A 19,968-nucleotide genomic window follows, 5' to 3' on the forward strand; every position below is an offset into this window, starting at 1 on the left:
CAATGAAATGTTTTCCTTTATAAAAGTTGCCATGGTCATGGTGTCTCTTCACAGCAATAAAACCCTAAGATAGTCATCTCATTGAACCCTCATGTAAATGCTAAGAAAGCATCATCCTTCGTATTTCATATGCTTTTTGCCATATGCCTGGCTCCTAGTAAGGTCATCACCTCTACATGAATGGTACTAAGAAATACAGCAACCTTCCCTGTTTGAGTGAGGGCAGATCTTGGAAGACACAGGAGGGCTTTGCTTTGGAGATCAGGGACTGGCATCCCAGTATGTGAGAGGAACCAGTGGAGTGAATTTGCTCCGTGTACATGGAAGGTCAGGACATTTGTCAAGTAAACACACCCTGAAGTCTTTATTACTGACCCCAGAGCCCACGTTCTCAGAACCTTCAGTTTACTAACCCCCCCCCCAAGATCCAGTGTGTTGCATTGATTTCAGTCACAGTCAGAAATCCACATTCATGAAAATACTGGGGATTGGGAAGGTATAGGGCCCAGAGTGTTGATCTGCCCTAAGAGCTTGTCCAAGGCCAGAAACAGTTTGACCTGGGTGTGGTTGTACTTAGGGGATCAGATTCGAACACAGGATCGTATTTTGACAGTGCTACGTACACTGAAGATCAAGTTTCCCCTTCCCCACAAACTGGCTCCTAACTTCACTCTCTTATGCTCCTTGTGTCAAGTCTACACTTTCACAGCTGTAAGAACTGGAAGAAAAGGCTCTCTCTCTCTCTCTCTCTCTCTCTCTCTCTCTCTCTCTCTCTCTCTCTCTCTCTCCAGCTGCTATTCTCTGACTGCTTCTGGCCAAATGTAAGGTCACCAAAAGTGACCCTAAGAGCAGGTGATGGTGGAGGACTCATGGCATGCTGTTTCCAGTGTGGGCAGCTAGGTTGTCAATGGAGATAAACTCAGTTCCAGTTGGGCCAACAAGGCTGTGTCAAGCCTGCACTCCCATTTGATTATTGGGATTCTAATCCAATTCCACTAGATACAGCTAGGAAATTTCCCCAGAGGTCTGGTCCTTGCTCGAATCTGAGTCAGGCCAAACATTATGTCCAGGTTTCCATAGAGCCCATGACTCCATTCAGACAACCATGACATTGTGTCTTATACTCTCCCCCTCTTCCCCAAGTCATATCATAGTCAATTTCTTGATGCAAAGAAATTGCATTCTGCTAAATTCCAGCATGACAGCACAGTGCTGTTCTCTTCCCAGAGGCTGCTAGGTGAACATGGGTTTGAACAGCGGAGCTGGACTAGGAGGCATCCCCTGCTGTTGGTTCTAAGGCTACAGCCTACACGTGTCAGTGACTGGTATCTTGGGATGGGCAGAGAGGGAAGGATAGTAGTGCCTGCCACTGGAGGCACAGACAACAAGATGTGACCTCAAGTGCTTGGAGAATGGGCCAGTTGAAACTTCCCTGAGACATCAGGTGGTATTCACAGTAAGAAGGTCAGCTGGGGTCTTGCTTCTGTCTACAAGAAACACCAGGCTACTTAGTATGTGCTACACACCTTGGCATGACGAGGCATGCAGATTGCTCTGCACTCCCCCACAAGCTCCATTCCCGGGCTAAGGACTGAGAAGTCCAGCCTGACAGGCTAATTGGTGTGAAGGAGTTCCCGATGACCGATAGCTGAGGGAAGTTCTTGAGCTGGGCTACATTCAGCAGGTCAAATTCTACCAACAACATGGTGGTGTTGAGGGACCCAGAGGGGAGAGGCTCTGGGGACTTGCTGGTTCTAACAGAGACTTGTGGATTTAGTCACCAAGGCTGTATCTCCAGGAAGTCCTGCCCCTACCTTACTGGGTAGGGATTTTTCTTCTTCGTCTAGGAACAGCAGTGAGGTATAAATGAATATCTCAAAAAAAGAAACTAGCCCTTGGCAACAGATGTGCTGAAAGTAACCAGGTAGTTGTGAACTTGAGAGGTCAGGCTGGACCATTGGCTGCCTCCTCTTACTCATGCATTCCAGGCTTTAAGAATCGGTCATAAATACTTTGGGCTTCTGTTGGGGTGATGGTGTGCTGGCAAGTTCTATGTTATCTACAAGGACATTCTTGTCTTCTAGTTTAATGACTGTGGGCTCTGGGGCGGGAGCTGGAGTTGGGTTTTTGTGCGTGTGGGGCAAGCTGATTTGGTTGATGTCCAAATCCTTGAAAGCGTGAAGCATAAAAACACCCAGGATGATGGTGACGAAGCCAGACAGGGTGCCCACAATGTCCACAGCAGACATGGTATACCACTCCTTGAAGAGGACGATGGAGGAGGCCACCACCACCGTGGTGAAGAAAACGTAGTAGATGGGGAAGACCAATGAGGTGTTGAAAATATCCAGTGCCCTGTTGAGGAAGTTGACCTGGATGATGATAGAAAGACCCAGGATGAGGGACAGGATGTAAGGGAGAGGGTGCCGCACAACTGGTAAGCCCTGGAAGAAGTTCCTAATGGTGACACCAAGCCCCTTGACGGCAGTCACGGAGAAGGATCCGATCACGGAGCAGATGATGATGTAAATGAGGATATTCCTTTGCCCGTAACGTGGGGCAACAATGAAGATGAGGATGAGGCAAGACACCACCAGAAGGACAGCAAAGACGATGAACCCTTCAGGAAGGATGGGTAAAAGTTATTCAGCAAAGGACTCAAGGGTATCTAGGGCCCCAGACTTATAGCCCAACAGAGGTGGGTTCTAGTCCCAGCCTCAGACCTTATAGTAACCCTTTTTAGTAACTTATGCAAGTTACTAAACTCTTTAGACCTTAGTTTCCCCATTTGTTAAAAAAAAAAAAAGAACAAAACAATGGGATTCCTTTTATCTTGAAGAGCTGTTCTATGAGCTGATGCATCGTCTTGCATAAAATGTTTTATAATAAAAATAATGTGTATTTAGAGACATGCCTGGCACATGATAAATTATAAATACTACGTATTTACATCAATCCGGGAAGCCTTGCAAGCAGGTACCATCCAGCTTCCTCTCTGCTGTTCATCTTTTCCTCAAGGGGGCAGCCTGAAGATGGCCAGAGCCCAATTACTCTATACACAATTCATCCCCTTGTGTTTTCTGCAAACCCAGTGCTTGAAACCTACCTGTGTCTTTCATCTTGGAAGCCATCTCTGCAACAGTGGTGACCTTCTCCTCTTTGGGGGCATGTATGACCATCACTGTGCTGCCAGCCATACAGATCACACAGCCCAGTTTCCCCAGTAGATTCAGGCTCTCTCCCAGGCAGTAGGAGGAAAAGATGGCACTGTATAGGGGGATGGGAGAGAGGGATTGAAGGGGGTGCCTATCCCAGACCTACAAAAGACACACTGGGGGTTGAGTGAATACTTATGGAGAACAACAGTCCAGAACTCACTTCTCTCTGTAGAAGGCTTCCTAGATTCCCTCTGTCTAACCCCAAACCTTTCAAAAGTAGAAACACACTTCTAGGGGATTGTAATGTGTGCTGGACAAGCAGAAATACACATAGATCTCCTTGGTTGGTCTATTGTCAAGTTGACACAGCTAAAGTAATCTGAGAAGAGGTGACCTCAGTTCAGCAAATGCCCCCATCAGATTGGCCTGTAGACAAGCAATGGAGGGCATTTTCTTGATTGATATGGATGAACTGTGGGCAGTACCATCCCTGGATAGTCCTGGGGTGTATAAGAAAGCAAATTTTACAAGCCAAGAGGAGCAAGCTCCTATATGGCTTCTACTTTAGTTTCTGCCTCAAAGTTCTTGGCTTTCCTCCATGATGCAATATGTAAGCCCAATAAATCCCTTCCTCTCCAAGTTACCTTTGATAATGATGTCTCATCATAGCAATAAAAAGCAAACAAAGACAAGTTGAAAGAGCCTTTCAAAGTACTCTTGTCTGACTCCCCATTGACTGAACCTATTGTTCGGCAGTATTGCCAGGAGATGTTTTTCAACCATGGCTTGTATGCATCTGGTTGCATGAAGCAAGCCAAATGCGTACATTGCGGGTTCACACTATGTACCCCACATACGTTTTCTGTCAATTTCTGTTCCTTGTTCCATTCCTGTTCCTTGGGTCATAGAATATGAATCTACTTCTCTTTCACTTGCATATGGCAATATAAATCACCACAACAATAATAACAAACACTATGTTTGGGGCCATGAATTTCTTAATAAGTTCTGTGTTAGAGTCAATCTGGCAACTCTGTGAATTAACATATACTGCTCCCACTTTACAGATAAGAAAACTGAGCTCATAGAAGTTTAAATGATTCGGCAAAGTCCTTTGACTGGTAAGTGGCAAAGGCAGGTTTTGAGCAATACTTTGATCTTATTACAAAGCTAGTGAGTTTTCCTCTATGTTAAAGAGAACTTTTATGCTTTCTAGAATCTTTCCTGAGTAAAATCCTTCTAGCTCCTTGGTGATATCATTTCTGTTCTTTCTGATTGTCTAGGTAAGGGAAGAAAAAGGGGGACTGGGCAGGCTGGGAATGAGCCATGAGCTCACTTGCATTATGAAGGCAGCATTAGTTCACACTAAAAATGTATTGGTTGTCCTGGGACCTAGGTAACATCAAAAAGTCTTGGCTTGTAAGCAAGCCTGTGGGACATTTTCTTGATTGATGATTGATGTGATTCGGACCACTCAGTTCCCTGTGGGCGGTGCCATCCCTGGGTAGGTGGTCCTAGGGCTATATGCAAATTAGGCAAGGCTGGAGAAGCAAGCCCCAACTATTTCACACAGGCACCAAGCAGTTAAGAATCCCATGCCTCAGGGGGCTGGTGAGATGGCTCAGTGGGTTAGAGCACCCGATTGCTCTTCCGAAGGTCCGGAGTTCAAATCCCAGCAACCACATGGTGGCTCACAACCATCCGTAACAAAATCTGACTCCCTCTTCTGGAGTGTCTGAAGACAGCGACAGTGTACCTATATATAATAAATAAACAAAATCTTAAAAAAAATCCCATGCCTCTCAAAGCAAGCCCCAACTATTTCACACAGGCACATCCCAGGAATGGGATTTGGGAAGCACCTCTACTGAGCAGAGACACCAGTCAGGCCAGTTGTGCACTGAAGAGTCGGAAATCTACTTGCTTCACAATTGTAAATGTTGTGAAATTATCACCAAGTGAAACAACACAGAAGATATTATGGGTGCCAGGTGTGGTTGGCTGCGGTTTACCAGAGCTCCAGAGGTAGCTCCTAAATGAGAGTACCCTTCCGATGTGGCTTAAGGACCCCCACAGAAGTACCTACGTCCATAGCTTGAGAGAAATGGGGTGATGAGAGGCACAAATGCTTAGGCGTAATTATTTTATTGTTTGGGTTGTTTGGGGGTGTTAGCAGTCAAACCCGGGCATACTAGGTGAACACTCCTATATCACCAGCTCTACCATCTTTTAGTTTTAAAATTGTTGTTTGCTAAGTCTTTCACGAGAGGCAACATAGTATATAGCACAGCTGCTCACATCTGGCGGGGAATTATCCCGCATAGGGTGGAGCCTGGCCTGGTAGCAGAGTCTTCATATTGCCATACGCAAGTAGAAAAGGGGTTGCTCTACCACCCAAGGAAAAGAAATAGGTCAAGTAGAACTTGCTAGAGAGTTACTTTGGCCAAAGCACTTAAACCCTCTGGGTCTTGGGAACAAATGGAAGGATTAAGTTAGTTACTACACGGGTTACACTCAGACGATCTAATGGGTAGTTTTCCTCTGTAAATTGTAGCCGCAGCTGCTTGGAGCTAGTTTTTTTTTTTTTTTCTAAATCCATTCACTATGTTGTAGCCCCATTTAGCAGTCTGGGTGTGTATCATTAGCATTCTATTTTGCATATGAATGAATTAAGGCTTGACTGCGAGACTTTTGAATCCATAACTGCTAAGGTTTAGGTATGGATTAGTACTTGGGCCTGGGAAAATGGCAAGCATGAGGACCTGAGTTCAAATCCCCAGGACACACCTAAAAACTAGGTGTGCTGGCTTGTGCCTATAATCCTTGTGCTGGTGAGGCAGAGACCAGAGGATTCCTGAGCTGATTGGCCAGTCAGCCTAACCAATTAATTGGTGAGCTCCAGACTAGCCAATTGGTGAGGTCCAGGCAGTGAGAGACATTGTGAAAAACTAAGGTAGAAACTAAGGAAGACAATGAACTCTGCCCTCTGCCCCCCACAGTCAGCTTACACAGAAGTGTAAACAGATGCACGTGCAACTGTATGCACACGTATTCCCGTATACATGTACTACATGTACACTATAAACAAAAGAACACTAGGGCTCATGTTCTTAGTTCATTGAGGGGATACTGAGGCCCATGGCAGCCATCAGTCTTAGGGCCTGGAGCTCTGAATAGCATGGTCCTTCTTCCCAGGCCTGGACCAGTTTGGGGTTGATGCTCCCACTTTGGTAAATTCAGGTCTCAACAAATTGAAAACAGGAAAGAGGTGTCAAAAGAGGGGACAGTGACCTTATGAGGACGCTCAGTGCTCCCAGCGGTGTGACAACCGTCGCAGGTGCAAATGCATAGGCCCCGAAGTTGGCAACTTCTCCAGCAGACACTAGGAAATTAGAGGGGAAAAGAGGCCAGTGTAACTCCAAGGCACCACGTCCATTCCAGATGAATCTGGGCAGAGATGGCGTCGGTCAGTTCAACTGCAAACTAAAACCCAAGACCAGCACTCCCTCAGATCCCATCCGGATGCTGTCTCCTTGGAGACAAGGTCAGACCCAGACTCTGTGTTCTCCCACTGTACTATAAAGGTGGCAAGGCCCAAGTCCTAAGCTCACAGTGACCTGAAAAGCTGCCATGTTTTGGATGTCCTTTAACTTTCAGTACATACTCTGTAAAGTGTGTATCACAGGCTGACATGCCTTCATGTCTATCTTTAAAATAAGTTCTAGAAAATCAGTTATTAAATAAACTTTGGATTCTTTGAGTACCACTTGGTCCATCAACTATTCTTTACTAGGGGAACTGTGGACAGTTGTGCTGATTAGTTGTTTTGTTGTCGTTGTTGTTGTTGTTGCTGTGGTTGTTGTTACTGTTTTCATCAATTGGGCATAAGCTACTCTCATCTGAGAAGGAAAGCACCCCACCAGGCTGGCCTGAAGGCAAGTCTGTGAGGACATTGTCCCGATTGCACATCTTAGCAAGTGGCCCTGGGATTTATAAGAACACGAGGTGAGTGAGCTAAGAGAAGTACACCAGGAGGGAACACTCTTCTGTGGCCTCTCAGTTTCTGAGTTCTTGCCTTGGCTTCCCTCAGTGAGGGACAGACCTAGGGTAGCTTTACAGAAGCCTGTAAGTCAACCAAACCCTCGCCTCCTGGAGTTGCTCTGGGTCAGTGTTCTATCACAGCAAGAAGAACCAAACTAAGGCAATAGTCTAAGACAGGAGGCTTAGAGATGGCTGAACCACCAAAGAGCCAAGAATACTTTCCATTTATCTGAGCCTCTGGTCTGCCCTTGCCTACAGAACCTTTTCCATGTCTCCTGTGTGCGGGGAGATGGTGAGTGGGATAGCTCTGCCCAAGGTAAGGATTAAAACCCTATTTGGATGAGTATTGATGTTATTTTCTACCTAGAAGAATTGGGCTTTGGGGGCTAAGAAGATGTCTCAGCGGTTAAGGTCGCTTGCTGTGTAAGCAAGAAGACCTGAGTTCAAGTCCTCAGTACCCATGTAAATCCCAGTCATGGCTGAGTGTGCCTGTAGCTCCAGCATGGTAGGGTGGAGACAGAACTTATTGGCCGGCCAGCCTAGCATCAATGGGGAACCTCATGTTTAGTGAGAAACCCTGTTTCAAAAATTAAAGTGGAAAGCACTAGGGGAAGACACCTGACATCTTCCTCTGGTCTTTGCATGTATATGGGTGGGCAGGAACATCCTCTCCCCACTATATGCATGCATCACGCGAGCGAGTGCGCACGCGCACACACACACACACACCCCACCACCACCACCACTACCACCACCATCATCAAAAATTATTTTTTAAAATAATTGGGCTTTGATAGCCAGAAAGAGCATGTGGAGAGCAGGAGTGATGTGAAAGTGTACAAGTCTAGACAAAGTAGCGGGGCATCCATGCTCAAAGTGGGCCGAGCTCTTAATTGCATGGAATAGGGAAGTTACTTTAGGTTCCCAAAGTCTACAGATGGAGACCCATGACTGTGTCCAAGAGAAGGTGTTACCAGTGCCCTGTATTTCAGTAGTAGCTGAAAGAATACATGTGTAGAATTTGCTACGTAACTGAGGGTGACTTAGAACTTCTGCCCCTTCGCCTCCGCCTCTGGAGTGCTGGGATGACAGGCACGTTCACTGCGCTTGTTTTATGTAGCACTTAGGATTGAACTGAGGGCTTTGTGTGTGCTAGGCAAATGCTCTCCCACCTGAGCTACACCCCAAGCCTCTGCACCTGTATCGTTATCTTCATGGAAGGGGCCTCCTTTAGAGCTGAGAAAAGTGATTGCACAGAGTAAGATGTCTGCAGAGGCAAGATTTTCCCAAGGAAGTTGACCTTGGCTCCCAGTGTCTATAACAGAGACAGAACCCTTTCATCTTGCCCTCCCCTTCATCTCCATCCCAGCTATCAGTAGATCACTGTTCTTAGTCGTGAAGAAGCCACTTACTGGTAGCCATTCCAGCCCACCACATTGGGTCCTTCAGGTAGCCGTAGCCTCCATTCACTGTAGAAGGGAACAGATACAAAGTTAGAAGTTGGTGACAGTTTGTGGGGTTTATGCCTTGACTCCCTTAACTGTCCCCCAGAATTTGCTTCTTATATCTACATCCAGTGTCCTGCGGCTTGGATTTGTCCTTTGAATCCAGCTGTGTGTCTAACTACTCACTCAGCATCTGTCGCATCTTTTACAGATACCCAAGTCTCTGCCCTAAACACAACGCATCATACCTCTGCTACTCGCTAAATGAATCTCAGTAAATGACACGTGGAGAAACCAGAGGCCCTTCTCACCCCTCCTTTGCATCTAGTCTGTATGGCTCATTCTGTCACCAAAAAGCACAGCACTGCCACCTCCTACTCCATCACGTCTGTTCAGGAGAAGCAATGGCTTTGTTACAAGTTACTGTGACTCTATACTTATTCCGGTAGTAGCTTGATTCTTGCATAGCAGCCAGTGGTTTTGAAAAGTGCAGATTGCACTGGGCTGTGGTGGCGCACGCCTTTAATCCCAGCACTTGGGAGGCAGAGGCAGGTGGACTTCTGAGTTCAAGGCCAGCCTAGTCTACAGAGTGAGTTCCGGGACAGCCAGGGCTTCACAGAGAAATCCTGTACCCCACCCCCTCCAAAAAAAGAAAAGAAAAGAAAAGAAAAGAAAGGTGCAAATTGTACCCACTTTTCTCTGTATAGCTGCTCAGTGTCTTCTACTTACTCATAAGATAAAGGCCTAATCCTTATGGAGACAAGCAGAGGCTTTGTCCTGTCCACCTCCTCAAACACTCCTGCTATACTCTTTGTATTCAAGAATGATTAGTGCTTTCCTGCTCCAAGCTCTTTGCCTGTGTCTCCCTCTTGTGTTTGCCTGGATTCACACCCACCCTGGAGGTCTCCACTGCTTCCCAGAGGTGCCAGTCTGGCCTCTAATTTCCATTGTTTCTCCTTGAGGTGACCATTCTCCTTCTTATCACTTAAAATTGCAGCTCATCTGCTTATCTTCTGCTGTTTTCCCTAGTTGCAATAGAAGCATCAAGAACTGTGTGTGCTTTGTTCAGAGTGCACAGCTTAGCCAGTGCTTAACAGCATTAGCCCCCACAATGATGATGATGGCCATGGAAAGACCTGAGACCATTCTGTGAAAGAAGTTGCCGTTTTTAGAACGCTGATTTTTCTAAACACAAGTTCTTTTGCTCTTACCAGGTCCTTAAAAGGTTTATTCCCCAGCCATGTTAAATGCATTTTATCCTAGGAGCTGTATGCTCAGAAGACTGTGAGACAGTAGATTGGAGCAGGGCAGGCCCTAGGGAAGCTATCTTTCTGAATGATTGGTCAAGCACACTTGCTCTGTTATCCAACGAGCAAGCAAATGTAAGCAGACATTTTTTTTTTCCTCAAGGTCACTGGTCTGTCAAACACTCGTGTAGAATGAACGAAGGGCAGTAATGACCCTTGCCCCAACTGTATCCCTGCACCTCCTGGATTTCTTATTTTCTTCTTTTCCTCCTTGAGACACAGTCTCTTGTGTCCAGGCTGGCCTAGATCTCCATATGTAGCCAAGGATAACCCTGAATTTCTGATTCTCCTGCTTCTACCTCTCAAGTACTTAGATCACAGGCAGGTACCATGCCTGGTTTTATGTGATGCTGAGGTGGTACCCGGGGCCTTGTACAAGCCAGGTTATCACTCTGCCAACTGAGTTATAGCTCCAGTCCAGTTGTTCATGCTGGAATACATGATGGGCCCAGCTTGACCCACCAGCTAATTTAGGTAATACTGATCTGGGTACTAGAGCTAAGGACATGGCTCTTTCTAGAAATGTTACAGCTCACCTGAGCATCCCTGGTCTAAAATCCCCTAAAGTAAAATGCCTCAAAAATCCCAATCCGTTTGAATGCTAACATAACACCTGAGATAGAAAATCCCATTGCATTAAATTCATTTTCATGCACAAGGTTATTAGCCAGCGATGTAAAATCACCTTCAGCTCTTTGTGAAAGGTATACAGGGGACATAAGGAGTTTTACTTTCAGATTTGAGTCCCATCCTCAAGATATCTCATGCATATGCAAAATACTCCTAAATATGAATAACAAATCTTTTTTTATTTTTTATTTTTTTGAGGAAAGGGTTTATTCAGCTTACACTTCCATACTGCTGGTCATCACCAAGGAAGTTAGGACTGGAACTCAAGCAGGTCAGGAAGCAGGAGCTGATGCAGAGGCTATGGAGGGATGTTCTTTACTGGCTTGCTTCCCCTGGCTTGCTCATGAATAACAAATCTTAACCCCAACACTTTTGTTTCTGAGCATTTTATGTAAGACACGCGCACCTTGTACGCGGTGTCTGAATAACTATTCAGACACTATTCATGTCCTTCCTCTTTATTTATCAAGGGTGATGATCCAACCAGGAACCTTGCACACACTAAACAAGCATTCGCCCACTGAACTGCTGAGCCCCTCTTTCCCCCTCTTTTTTTAACAGGGAAGGTAGGTAACTATGTAGATGTGATGGCTATTCCTGGTTGCCAACTTGACTACATCTGGAATGAACTCCAATCCAGAGATGAAGGGCACACCTGTGATCTAGAACTTGAGGCTGAAGACACAGGTTTTTGATCAGGATCTTGACATGGAAATGACTCACGCTTTTGATCCAGATCTTGAGGCATAGTGGCCAGGAAACATTTAGGCCCAAGCAAGTTAGTACACACCTTTAATCCCAGAAGACAGAGGCAAGCACATCTCTGAGTTCAAGGCCATCCTGGGACAGAGCAAGTTCCAAGTCCAGCCGTGGTGGTACACACTTTTAATCTGGGCCATACCTTCTGCTGGAGGCCTCCATAAGGACATTGGGAAAAGAAAGGGCTCTCTCTTCTTCACCTGCTTGCACTTCCTGGCCAGCACATCTGTTGGAACCTGCTTCCTCAGGATTCCAGCTTATACAGAAGGCCAGCTGAGACACCTAGCCTTGTGGGACTGAGAAACTACTAAGTTCTTGGTCTTCCCATCCACAGCTGCCCTTTGTTGGGCTAGTTGGACTGCAAACTTTAAGTCATTCCAATAAATTCCCTTAATATAGAGAACATTCCATAAGTTCCATGACTCTAGACAACCTTGATAGTAGCTTAGAGAGATCATATGTACAAACTCACTATGTAGTATAGGCTGGCTTTGACCTCATGATCCTTGCTGCTCCATCTCTGCTGGGATGGTACTATGCTGGTTAGTGTTTTAAGCAATCTGGGAACAGGGACCTTCAGTAGTGGTCCCTGCCTCAAATAAATTGGTCTGTAGGCAAGTCTGTGGAACATTTCTTGATTAATGTTTGATATGGGAGTCCAGCTGATACCATCCCTGGGAAGGTAGTCCCTGTGGTGTCTGAAAAAAAGCACACTGAGCTAACCATGAGCCAGTTAAGTAGCCTGTTCTATAGCCTCTGCTTCAGTTCCTGCCCGGCTTCCTTTTGGGATGGGTTGTTTCCTCCCGCAAGTTGCTTTTGCTCATAGTGTGTTTTTATCACAGCAATAAAGTGCAAGCTAGGATAGGTGCATGGATAGGATAGATACCATGCCTGCCAAACTAGTGCTGTTCGTTGTCTATTTTATAGATGAGGAAATTGGGGTATATAAAAACACATCATTGGGAGGAGAGGCCCTTGGTCTTGCGAAGATTATATGCCCCAATACAGGGAAATGTCAGGGCTAGGAAACCGGAGTGGGTGGGTTGGGGAGCAGGGCGGGGGGAGGGTATAGGGGACTTTCGGGATAGCATTTGAAATGTAAATGAAGAAAATACCTAATTAAAAAAAGCCACATTTCTTGCCTAAGACCCCACTAACAGCAATCAAGAAAGCAGAATTGTAATTGGAACAGCCTGCATCTATAAAGCACCGTGTCTCATGGGAAAGAGTCAGGCGATGAACAGGTCCAAACAAGAACAGGTCATCTTCCCCAAACCTGTTTCTCCCTCTGTAATCATTATAAAATACCGTGCTCCATCATCTCCCGGTTGCTCAAGTCAGAAACCTGAGTCACATCCTTCTACCCTCCCCTGGGAGGCAGGGAACAACAAAGCAGGTGAGTTCCACCTCCCCAAACTATGTCTGGAATCTGAGTGCATCTCCAGCCCCACTGCCCTACTTCCATCCTCTCACCCATGGTAATACCCTCCCACATCTTCTACTCCAGGATGCTAATCCAGTCTCTACCGAGCATCCAGGAACCCTTTGCAAATCATGAATGTGATCTGTTCCAATGTGTTCCCATTTCAAACGAGACGCAAACTCTTGATTCGTCCCCTGTCCCGTTTCCCTGCTGGCTCAACATCATACAGGTCTTAGTGTTAAGAATCAACTTTTATAGAAAACTTCCCTTCTGCACCCAGATCTGAGCTTTACATATTCCAAAGTCTGCCCATAGCAACCTGCATCTCTCCCCACCTCCATTAAGGTACTCAGCACACCACAGGATGATTTCCTGTCGGCTGTCTCACTTGATCAGATGTACTGCAGGACTCCGTGTACCCAGGTCACTGCACCCTGGTACACAGTAGGTAAGCAATAAATGATATGAGTTCAACAAATGGCATGAATTCCTTTATGTGTGATTTCCTTTCCTGAGGATTATTTCAGGCAATCACACCCAGTCTTCCAAATGAGCAAGACTTGGCGCTTGTGCTGCAGTATGGCTGGATGTGCGAGGGTCCCTGAGAGTCTGACCTGATGTGGGCTGGGGCATTTGTGATCCCATTCCACAGGAGGTGTGACTTTCCAGTCAGGCTGGCTGGTAGGAATCCAAGCTAAGGTTAAGCCGGGAGTGTCTGGTTTTCCTGTCTGATCCTGACGCATACGTCATGGAAGTCTCAGGAAATACTGGATTGTAAAGGAAGACTTCCAGCTATTGGGGATTCTCAGCAGGGTTGACAATGAGCCCCCAGTGCCCACATGGGGCCCCATCCTCAGATTGTAGCCTGGATCCCTGTAAAAGGAATCATCTACCACGGATGCCCCTCGCCCATCCATTCCAGCCTGAGGAGCCTACCTGCCCTTGTGGCCCCTGTGGCCACAAGCCGAATGAGGCCTTTCTTCTTAAGGATGACACTGGTGCCGATGAGGAAGCAGGAGAGGAAGGCGAGGCCCACACCGATGTAGAAGCCATACTTCTTCCTGACCCTCTCTTGCCAGGTGATCAAGGTGGCATTGTAGGGCTCTTCAGGACTGATGCCTCTCACGATCTGACAGAGGACCTCCTGAGAGGAGCAGTAGAGGCTGACTATGGAGCCTGGAGGGGAAGCATAAAAAGAGCCACACTGAGGATGTGGGCATGGCGTAGAACTGACCTCTGACTTGGACCTCACGTTTCCACTGCTCCCGGCCTCCACCCAGACACAGACCGGAATGAAAAAAAAAGTGTATTTCCAATTCTCTGTGTTGTTAGCCGTTTTCTCACCAAGGACATCATTTGCATGGACTTAGCAGATATTAGGACCTCTTGTCAAATAGGTGACTTCTTTTTTCTTTTCTTTTCTCTCTCTCTCTCTCTCTCTCTCTCTCTTTTGTTTGTTTGTTTGGTTTTTGTTTTTTTGTTTTGTTTTTCAAGACAGGGTTTCTCTGTGTAGCCCTGGCTGTCCTGGAACTCACTCTGTAGGCCACGCTGGCCTCGAACTCACTAATCTGTTTGCGTCTGCCTCCCAAGTGCTGAGACTAAAATCATGGGCCCTCACCGCCCAGCTAAATAGGTGACTTTTAAAAATCCCCATTCCACAGACAAAGAAGTGGAGCCCGTGTGTCTACTTGCTCAAGGACAGGAAGATTATGGCTGGTTTTAATGTCAGCTTTCAGTGAATTCCCTGGGGGTGGGGGGAGGAGGTCAGGAATCACCTGAGGACTTGTCCTATTGTCTTAACTGATGTGGGAATTCCACCCCCAAAGTGGGCAGCACCTTCAGGTGGCAGCCCGGGTTAAAAAGAGAGTAGAAGGATTACAGGCCTTTTGCCCACTCACTCTGCCTTCCCTCTTGTTTAGCGCTAATTTTCCCTGTTTCTCCTAGGGCAGATTCCTGCCTAGAAGACAGGTCCAGCATTTCTGAGATTTTCACACACACTGAAGGACCCTCCAGGTTTTGAGCAGCAGATTGGAACAGCTGAGTCACCCAATCTCAATGGACAGAGCAACAGCAGGTTCTTAGGCTCTGCAGGGTAAGACAGTCAGTGTGGAAGTCCTCTGACTTCTGCGGCCCCAAGCCTCAGGGACCAGGTAACTACCCAGTTCTTAACCTCAGAGGAGTAATATAACTGTTGTTCTCACCGCTACATAAGCTCATTTCAAACATAATTTTAACATATATTCATCCTATAGGCACAGTTGCTCTAGGAAACCTTGACTAATGCACAGGTTGTCTGGCTTAAAAATTCCAACCCGTGGTACTGAAGCCTCCCACACCAGGTAGGGACCCAGCTAAGCTCTCAGCCATTGTCACACCCACAGGGGTCCTCTCTCGACATCCGGGCTTCTGCTCTCCTGTAACCTCATAAGCTCACTCAGGGGCTTCTTCACCTTCATGCAGCTCTAGTTGGAGTGGGACTGTCACCCCGCAGAGAGTCCACCCAGACCCTGGTCCACCTGCTGACGAGTGAGCTTCCCGAGGTCGGGACCTCTCCATTCCAGGACTTATTTCTGGGCCAGCAGTTATGGACTCTTTCAGGGCACAACTGTATTAGTGTTCCCAAAGTCCCATACAGATCTGTCTTGCCATGTTGCTCTTCTTGTCTGATTCTTGCTTCAAGTCCCAGAGCCAGCCTCCCTCTTGTCTCACTGGCACAGACATCAAGGGCAGTCTTGGGAACAAAGGGCCGACCCTTAGTGACACACAAAGCTATACACATCCTGTGAAACATAAGAAGGCCTAACCAAGACTCTACCAGCTACCATGCACATGGCCCCTGTTCTAGAGTTTACCTCGAGGACTCTTAACAGCCATTCAGTGACTGCCATTTCCAGCCCCTAAGCCTAGAGTTTTCAGACCATGCTGGAGTTCCTACTCTGGGCCTGGATGGATCTCAAAGCCAAGACCACGGAGCTTGAGATGTGGCACATCTGCATCAGAATAGCATCTTTCGTGGAACAGAATAAAGCCAAAGTTGACTTTTGAATGTGCCCCAGAATTGTGGAGAACAGGTATAGGAGCCCTTTAGAAAACCCAGCTGGTCTTGGATGTAGCTCAGTAGCAGATGTATCTTAATGGTAGCACACTAGCCTGGGATGAGCAATGCCGTAGGTTCCACACCAGGTACCAGAACAGGGAAAAGGAGGCATTCATTAAAAAACAGTGAGAGGTAAAAAGGGTGGCGGAAAGCAGAAGGGGAGCAAATGTGAGCAAGGCACAATTATTTATGTGTATGGAGTTATCATAGCAAGACCCTCCATTCTGTATGTTTTTTTTTAAGCGATAAAGTGGAAAATAAAAACAAAACAAAACAGCCCATCTGACCCTCCTATGTTCTGCTATGGGAATTGAAGTCCCATAAAGAAAACAGAAGCTGGGACCGAAATCCCAGGAAATGTGTGTGTGCTTTGCTGTGAGACAAGAAGTCATCTACGCGTAATCAGACTGGTTCTGCATAGCTCACTCTTGTTCCACCAGCTCAGGGCATCCTTGCCCATGAGCCTCATCTGGGGAGTTCCCTGAGCCCAGGAAATGCAGGCAGTAATGTCTGTACCCTCACCTTTCCCCTGCTTTCCCCAATCTCACTGCTAGTGGGCGGAGCCAGAGGACTCACCCCAGCCAATCAGTTCCCCTGAGCACATCCATGGAAGTCAAGTTCTCCCAGTACAGTGAAGTTATAACCAGAGAGAGCTGGTGGCCTAGGGAACCCAATTCAGACGGAGTGCACATGGGAAAAATGGATTCCTTGTCTTTTTCTCTAAAATGTTCTAGGACCGGAGATGTCTGCTGCCTTGGGATACGGGGTGAGGCTGGAAAGTCCCGCCTGGTTGCTTAGGAGACTGAGGTTCAGCCAACACCTAAGAGCAGGCTTCAAGCTCTTCGCTGAAGAAGGGCAGAAGTTAGGGACTCAGAGCATCACACAGGCTGTCCTTCCAAGACAGGACGAAAGTAGAGAAAGTTCCAGATGGAACAGAGAACAGCAGCCACATAGGTCCAGGAGTCTGAATCCAGGAGGTGGTTCATATTCCCCACCGTGGTAGCTGCCACAAATGATTAGACCTGCTGCTGCAGCCTCTGTTTCTACATCTCTAGAATGGGCATAGTGAAATTACAACTCTGTGTCCTGGGGACGAATGGAGAATGGGCATAGTGAAATTACAACTCTGTGTCCTGGGGACGAAGGCCATTGTTAGTATACTTTCCTAACACACACGAGGCCCTGGCTGGGTTCAGTTTCCATCACTGCAAAAACGAAAAGAAAAAGAAAAAAGAACACAAATGAAAAGAATAGAAAACAACAACAACAACAACAAAATGTTTTAAAACCTAGGCTGAAGGCTGAGGAGATGGCTCCTTGGGTAAAGTCTCCTGCTCCCAAGTTCTGGCCCTGGAACTTATGTAAAAGCAGCGAACTCACTTCTCCAACTTGTCCTCTCACTTCCATCACCTCAGGATGGCACTTGTGCCTATAAATATATATCATTTATCACACATGAGAGAGAGAGAGAGAGAGAGAGTGTGTAATATGCACATAGACATATGCACACTAGTAATAAGTAAATTTAAAAATAAAATCAAAGCCCAGTGACTTAGGCTCGCATTTCCTGGCTGAGAGGAACGGAGGCAGGAGAATCACACATTTTAAGCTATTCTGGACAATTTAGCAAGTCTTTGTCTAAATACAACAATAACAACAACAAAAAAAGATAAAACAACTGCCTGCATATCATATTAGAGTTTGTTTCTGGGACTAAATGGAATATAGTTCAGGGAAGGACCAAGGTCTACATAGTTAAGGAATATTCCAGAAAATCGAGGGTATTTCCTAAGCACTGTCTGAGGTCCTTTCTCTCCCTTTTCAAAATGTGTTGTGTAATTTTGGACTAGGGAGCCTCTCTGTTCCTCTACTCTCTGGTTTAGATGATGGAAAGATGTCAACAGGTTATCTAGTTAGCCTGCAGCAAGCCAACACTACTCCTGAGTTTTCTATCCCACCCCTTTCACAGGCCACCTGCCCCAGTGCGCTCTGTTTTTCTTCTTTCTGTTGCTTCAGCTCCCGGCAGCTGCCACTGGGGAGGTGACATCTCCGCCAGACCCGGAACTTCAGGACAGTTTGGGAGCCGAGTGGGAATAAGTTGCTAACCTCCCCTGTTCCCAGCTTTGCGGCCCCAGCAGGTGAGGAGGAGATGGCGAGGATGGTGGGGACAAGGTGAGAAGCGCAGCACCCGCCCAAGTCTCCCTCACAGCCGCACGCACCGTTCTCGCAGCTGCCATTGGCGTTGGCGACCCGCAGCTCCATGGGGACCTGGGCTGACAGCGCCCGAGGTCCGCGGTTCCTGGGCAGGTTGCCGTGACTTGTCCCAACGTGGCTCCGGCAGGCACGGCACGGGAAGCCGCCAGGGTCCGAACCCAGGGGTGGGGAGAGTGACGCGCGCCCCGAAGGGGAGGGTCCTCGGGGAGGAGTCACCCTGTGCCTTGGGCAACACCGGGCGATGGGGAATCAACTCTGGGGCAGGGGCTCATGCCCTTCTGGGGTGCGACCGCAGCTGGGTGCCAGCCACCGAGTCATCCGCCCGTGCCAGGGGCAAGAGAGAGGGGGCGGGTTCCCCGGGCCCGCCTTTCCGGGATGCCAGCACCCACATGTAGCAGAGTTGATACACTCCGGATGGCACAGAGGAAGCCACTTTGGGAGATGGAAGTATCAAAGAAAGGTCTGAGAACTTAGTTCCTCCCCTTCTTCTTTTATCCTCCTGGTCTACTCATCACTGCCTTACTTAGAGGTCTGATCTGTGCTGGGCACTGTGGATGACGGGAGCCCTTAAATGTTCAGTGAATATTTGTGTCTCATGAATGGATGATGGCAGGGGACTGGTAGGCTGAATGGAAGAAGGAAATGAAGTGATTGGCAGTCCAAATGAATTCTGTTCTTACATAGTTCTGGGAGAAGCGAACTAAGACCAATCATTTAGAAGCAGATATTTTCCAAAATCACCGTTCATAAATTTTATACATATATAATAAAATTATATAAGCATACCTGTTTATATAATAAGAGTTGTGATTGAATGTTTATGTGCAAAAGTGATGGCATACACACACACACACATATATATGTGTGTGTGTGTGTATGTGTGTGTAGTGATGGACTCTGTATGTGCTAGTATGTGGGATGTATTGGGTATATTAGTTAGCTTCTTTATGGTACTCATTTCATAATATATATATACATATAAAGTCATCACATTGTATACCTTAAATACACGCAGCTTTCTTACACATATTTGTGTGTGCATATGCGTGTGAGTGTGCAAGCCACGGCACTCATGAGAAAGTCAGAGGACAACTCCCTTTCCACCGTGTCCCTAGGGTCTCAACCCAGGTTAGCAGGCTTGTGCTGTTACCCACAGAGCCTTCTCACCAGCCCTGCAATTTTTATTTGTCAAAAAAAAATACCTCAACACGGTTATAACAATAATTGTAGTGATGGTGGTGATAATAACAAAATCAAGAAAGGTATTGACTCTTCGGATGACGGTAAAACTGAGTCAGAAGGACCCTGACTGCCTGAGCCACGGAAATACTGTGAAGTGCTTGCCATTAGCCAGGCAGTGTTCCAAGTCCTGACCAAATCCGGTTTGTTTAACCCCCATGTCTACCATACTGGGTACATACCTTTATTATCACCAGAGAGCACACTAAGCATAGCGAACAGGTAACTTGTCCTGAATCTCAGCTGGGAACGAGAAGAACCCAGATGGAGCCCACAAAGGGTCACAGAGATTGAACCGCCAACCGAGGAGCCTGCACGGGACTGACCTCTGCACATATGTAATGGTTGTACATCTTTGTCTTCATGTGGGACTCCTAACAGCGGGTGCAGAAGCTGTCTCTGATCCTGTTGCCTGCCTTTGGGACCCTTTCTCCTACTGGGCTGCCTCTTCTAGCCTCAATAGGAGAAGCTGCACCTAGTCCTACTGCTACTTGATATGCCAAGGATAGTTGGTATTCATGGAGGCCTCCCTCCCCTTTTCTGAGGAGACGAGGAGGAGGGGTGGATGGGGCAGGGAGGGTGGGAGTGACGGACCGGGAAGAGGAGGAAGGGAAACTGCAGTCAGGATATAAATTAATTAATTAGTTAGTTAATT

At 47.0% G+C, this 19,968-nt stretch overlaps 1 protein-coding gene and 1 long non-coding RNA gene across 6 annotated transcripts in view; one reads left to right on the forward strand and one right to left on the reverse strand.

The window, feature by feature from the left end:
• Window positions 1-18,205, reverse strand: Nipal4 (NIPA-like domain containing 4). The gene is made up of 6 exons (NM_172524.3): window positions 18,080-18,205; window positions 13,700-13,939; window positions 8,612-8,668; window positions 6,450-6,540; window positions 3,107-3,267; window positions 1-2,620 (listed from the first exon to the last, which is right to left on the reverse strand). The coding sequence occupies exons 1-6, from the start codon at window positions 18,120-18,122 to the stop codon at window positions 1,992-1,994; spliced, it is 1,221 nt and encodes a 406-aa protein (NP_766112.1). The 5' UTR covers window positions 18,123-18,205; the 3' UTR covers window positions 1-1,991.
• The window catches only part of Gm35624, a 27,911-nt gene continuing 25,791 nt past the window's right edge, over window positions 17,849-19,968 (forward strand). For 3 of the 5 annotated variants that reach the window (XR_879816.3, XR_001780198.1, XR_003949544.1), the window contains exon 1: window positions 18,450-18,534. This is a non-coding gene — a long non-coding RNA (predicted gene, 35624). Of the gene's footprint in view, window positions 18,033-18,449; window positions 18,535-19,968 lie in introns of those variants that run through there. The other 2 variants (XR_001780197.2, XR_001780199.2) reach the window with 2 other exon arrangements.

Source organism: Mus musculus, chromosome 11, assembly GCF_000001635.26.
Source record: "Mus musculus strain C57BL/6J chromosome 11, GRCm38.p6 C57BL/6J".
Taxonomy (NCBI): Eukaryota; Metazoa; Chordata; class Mammalia; order Rodentia; family Muridae; genus Mus; species Mus musculus.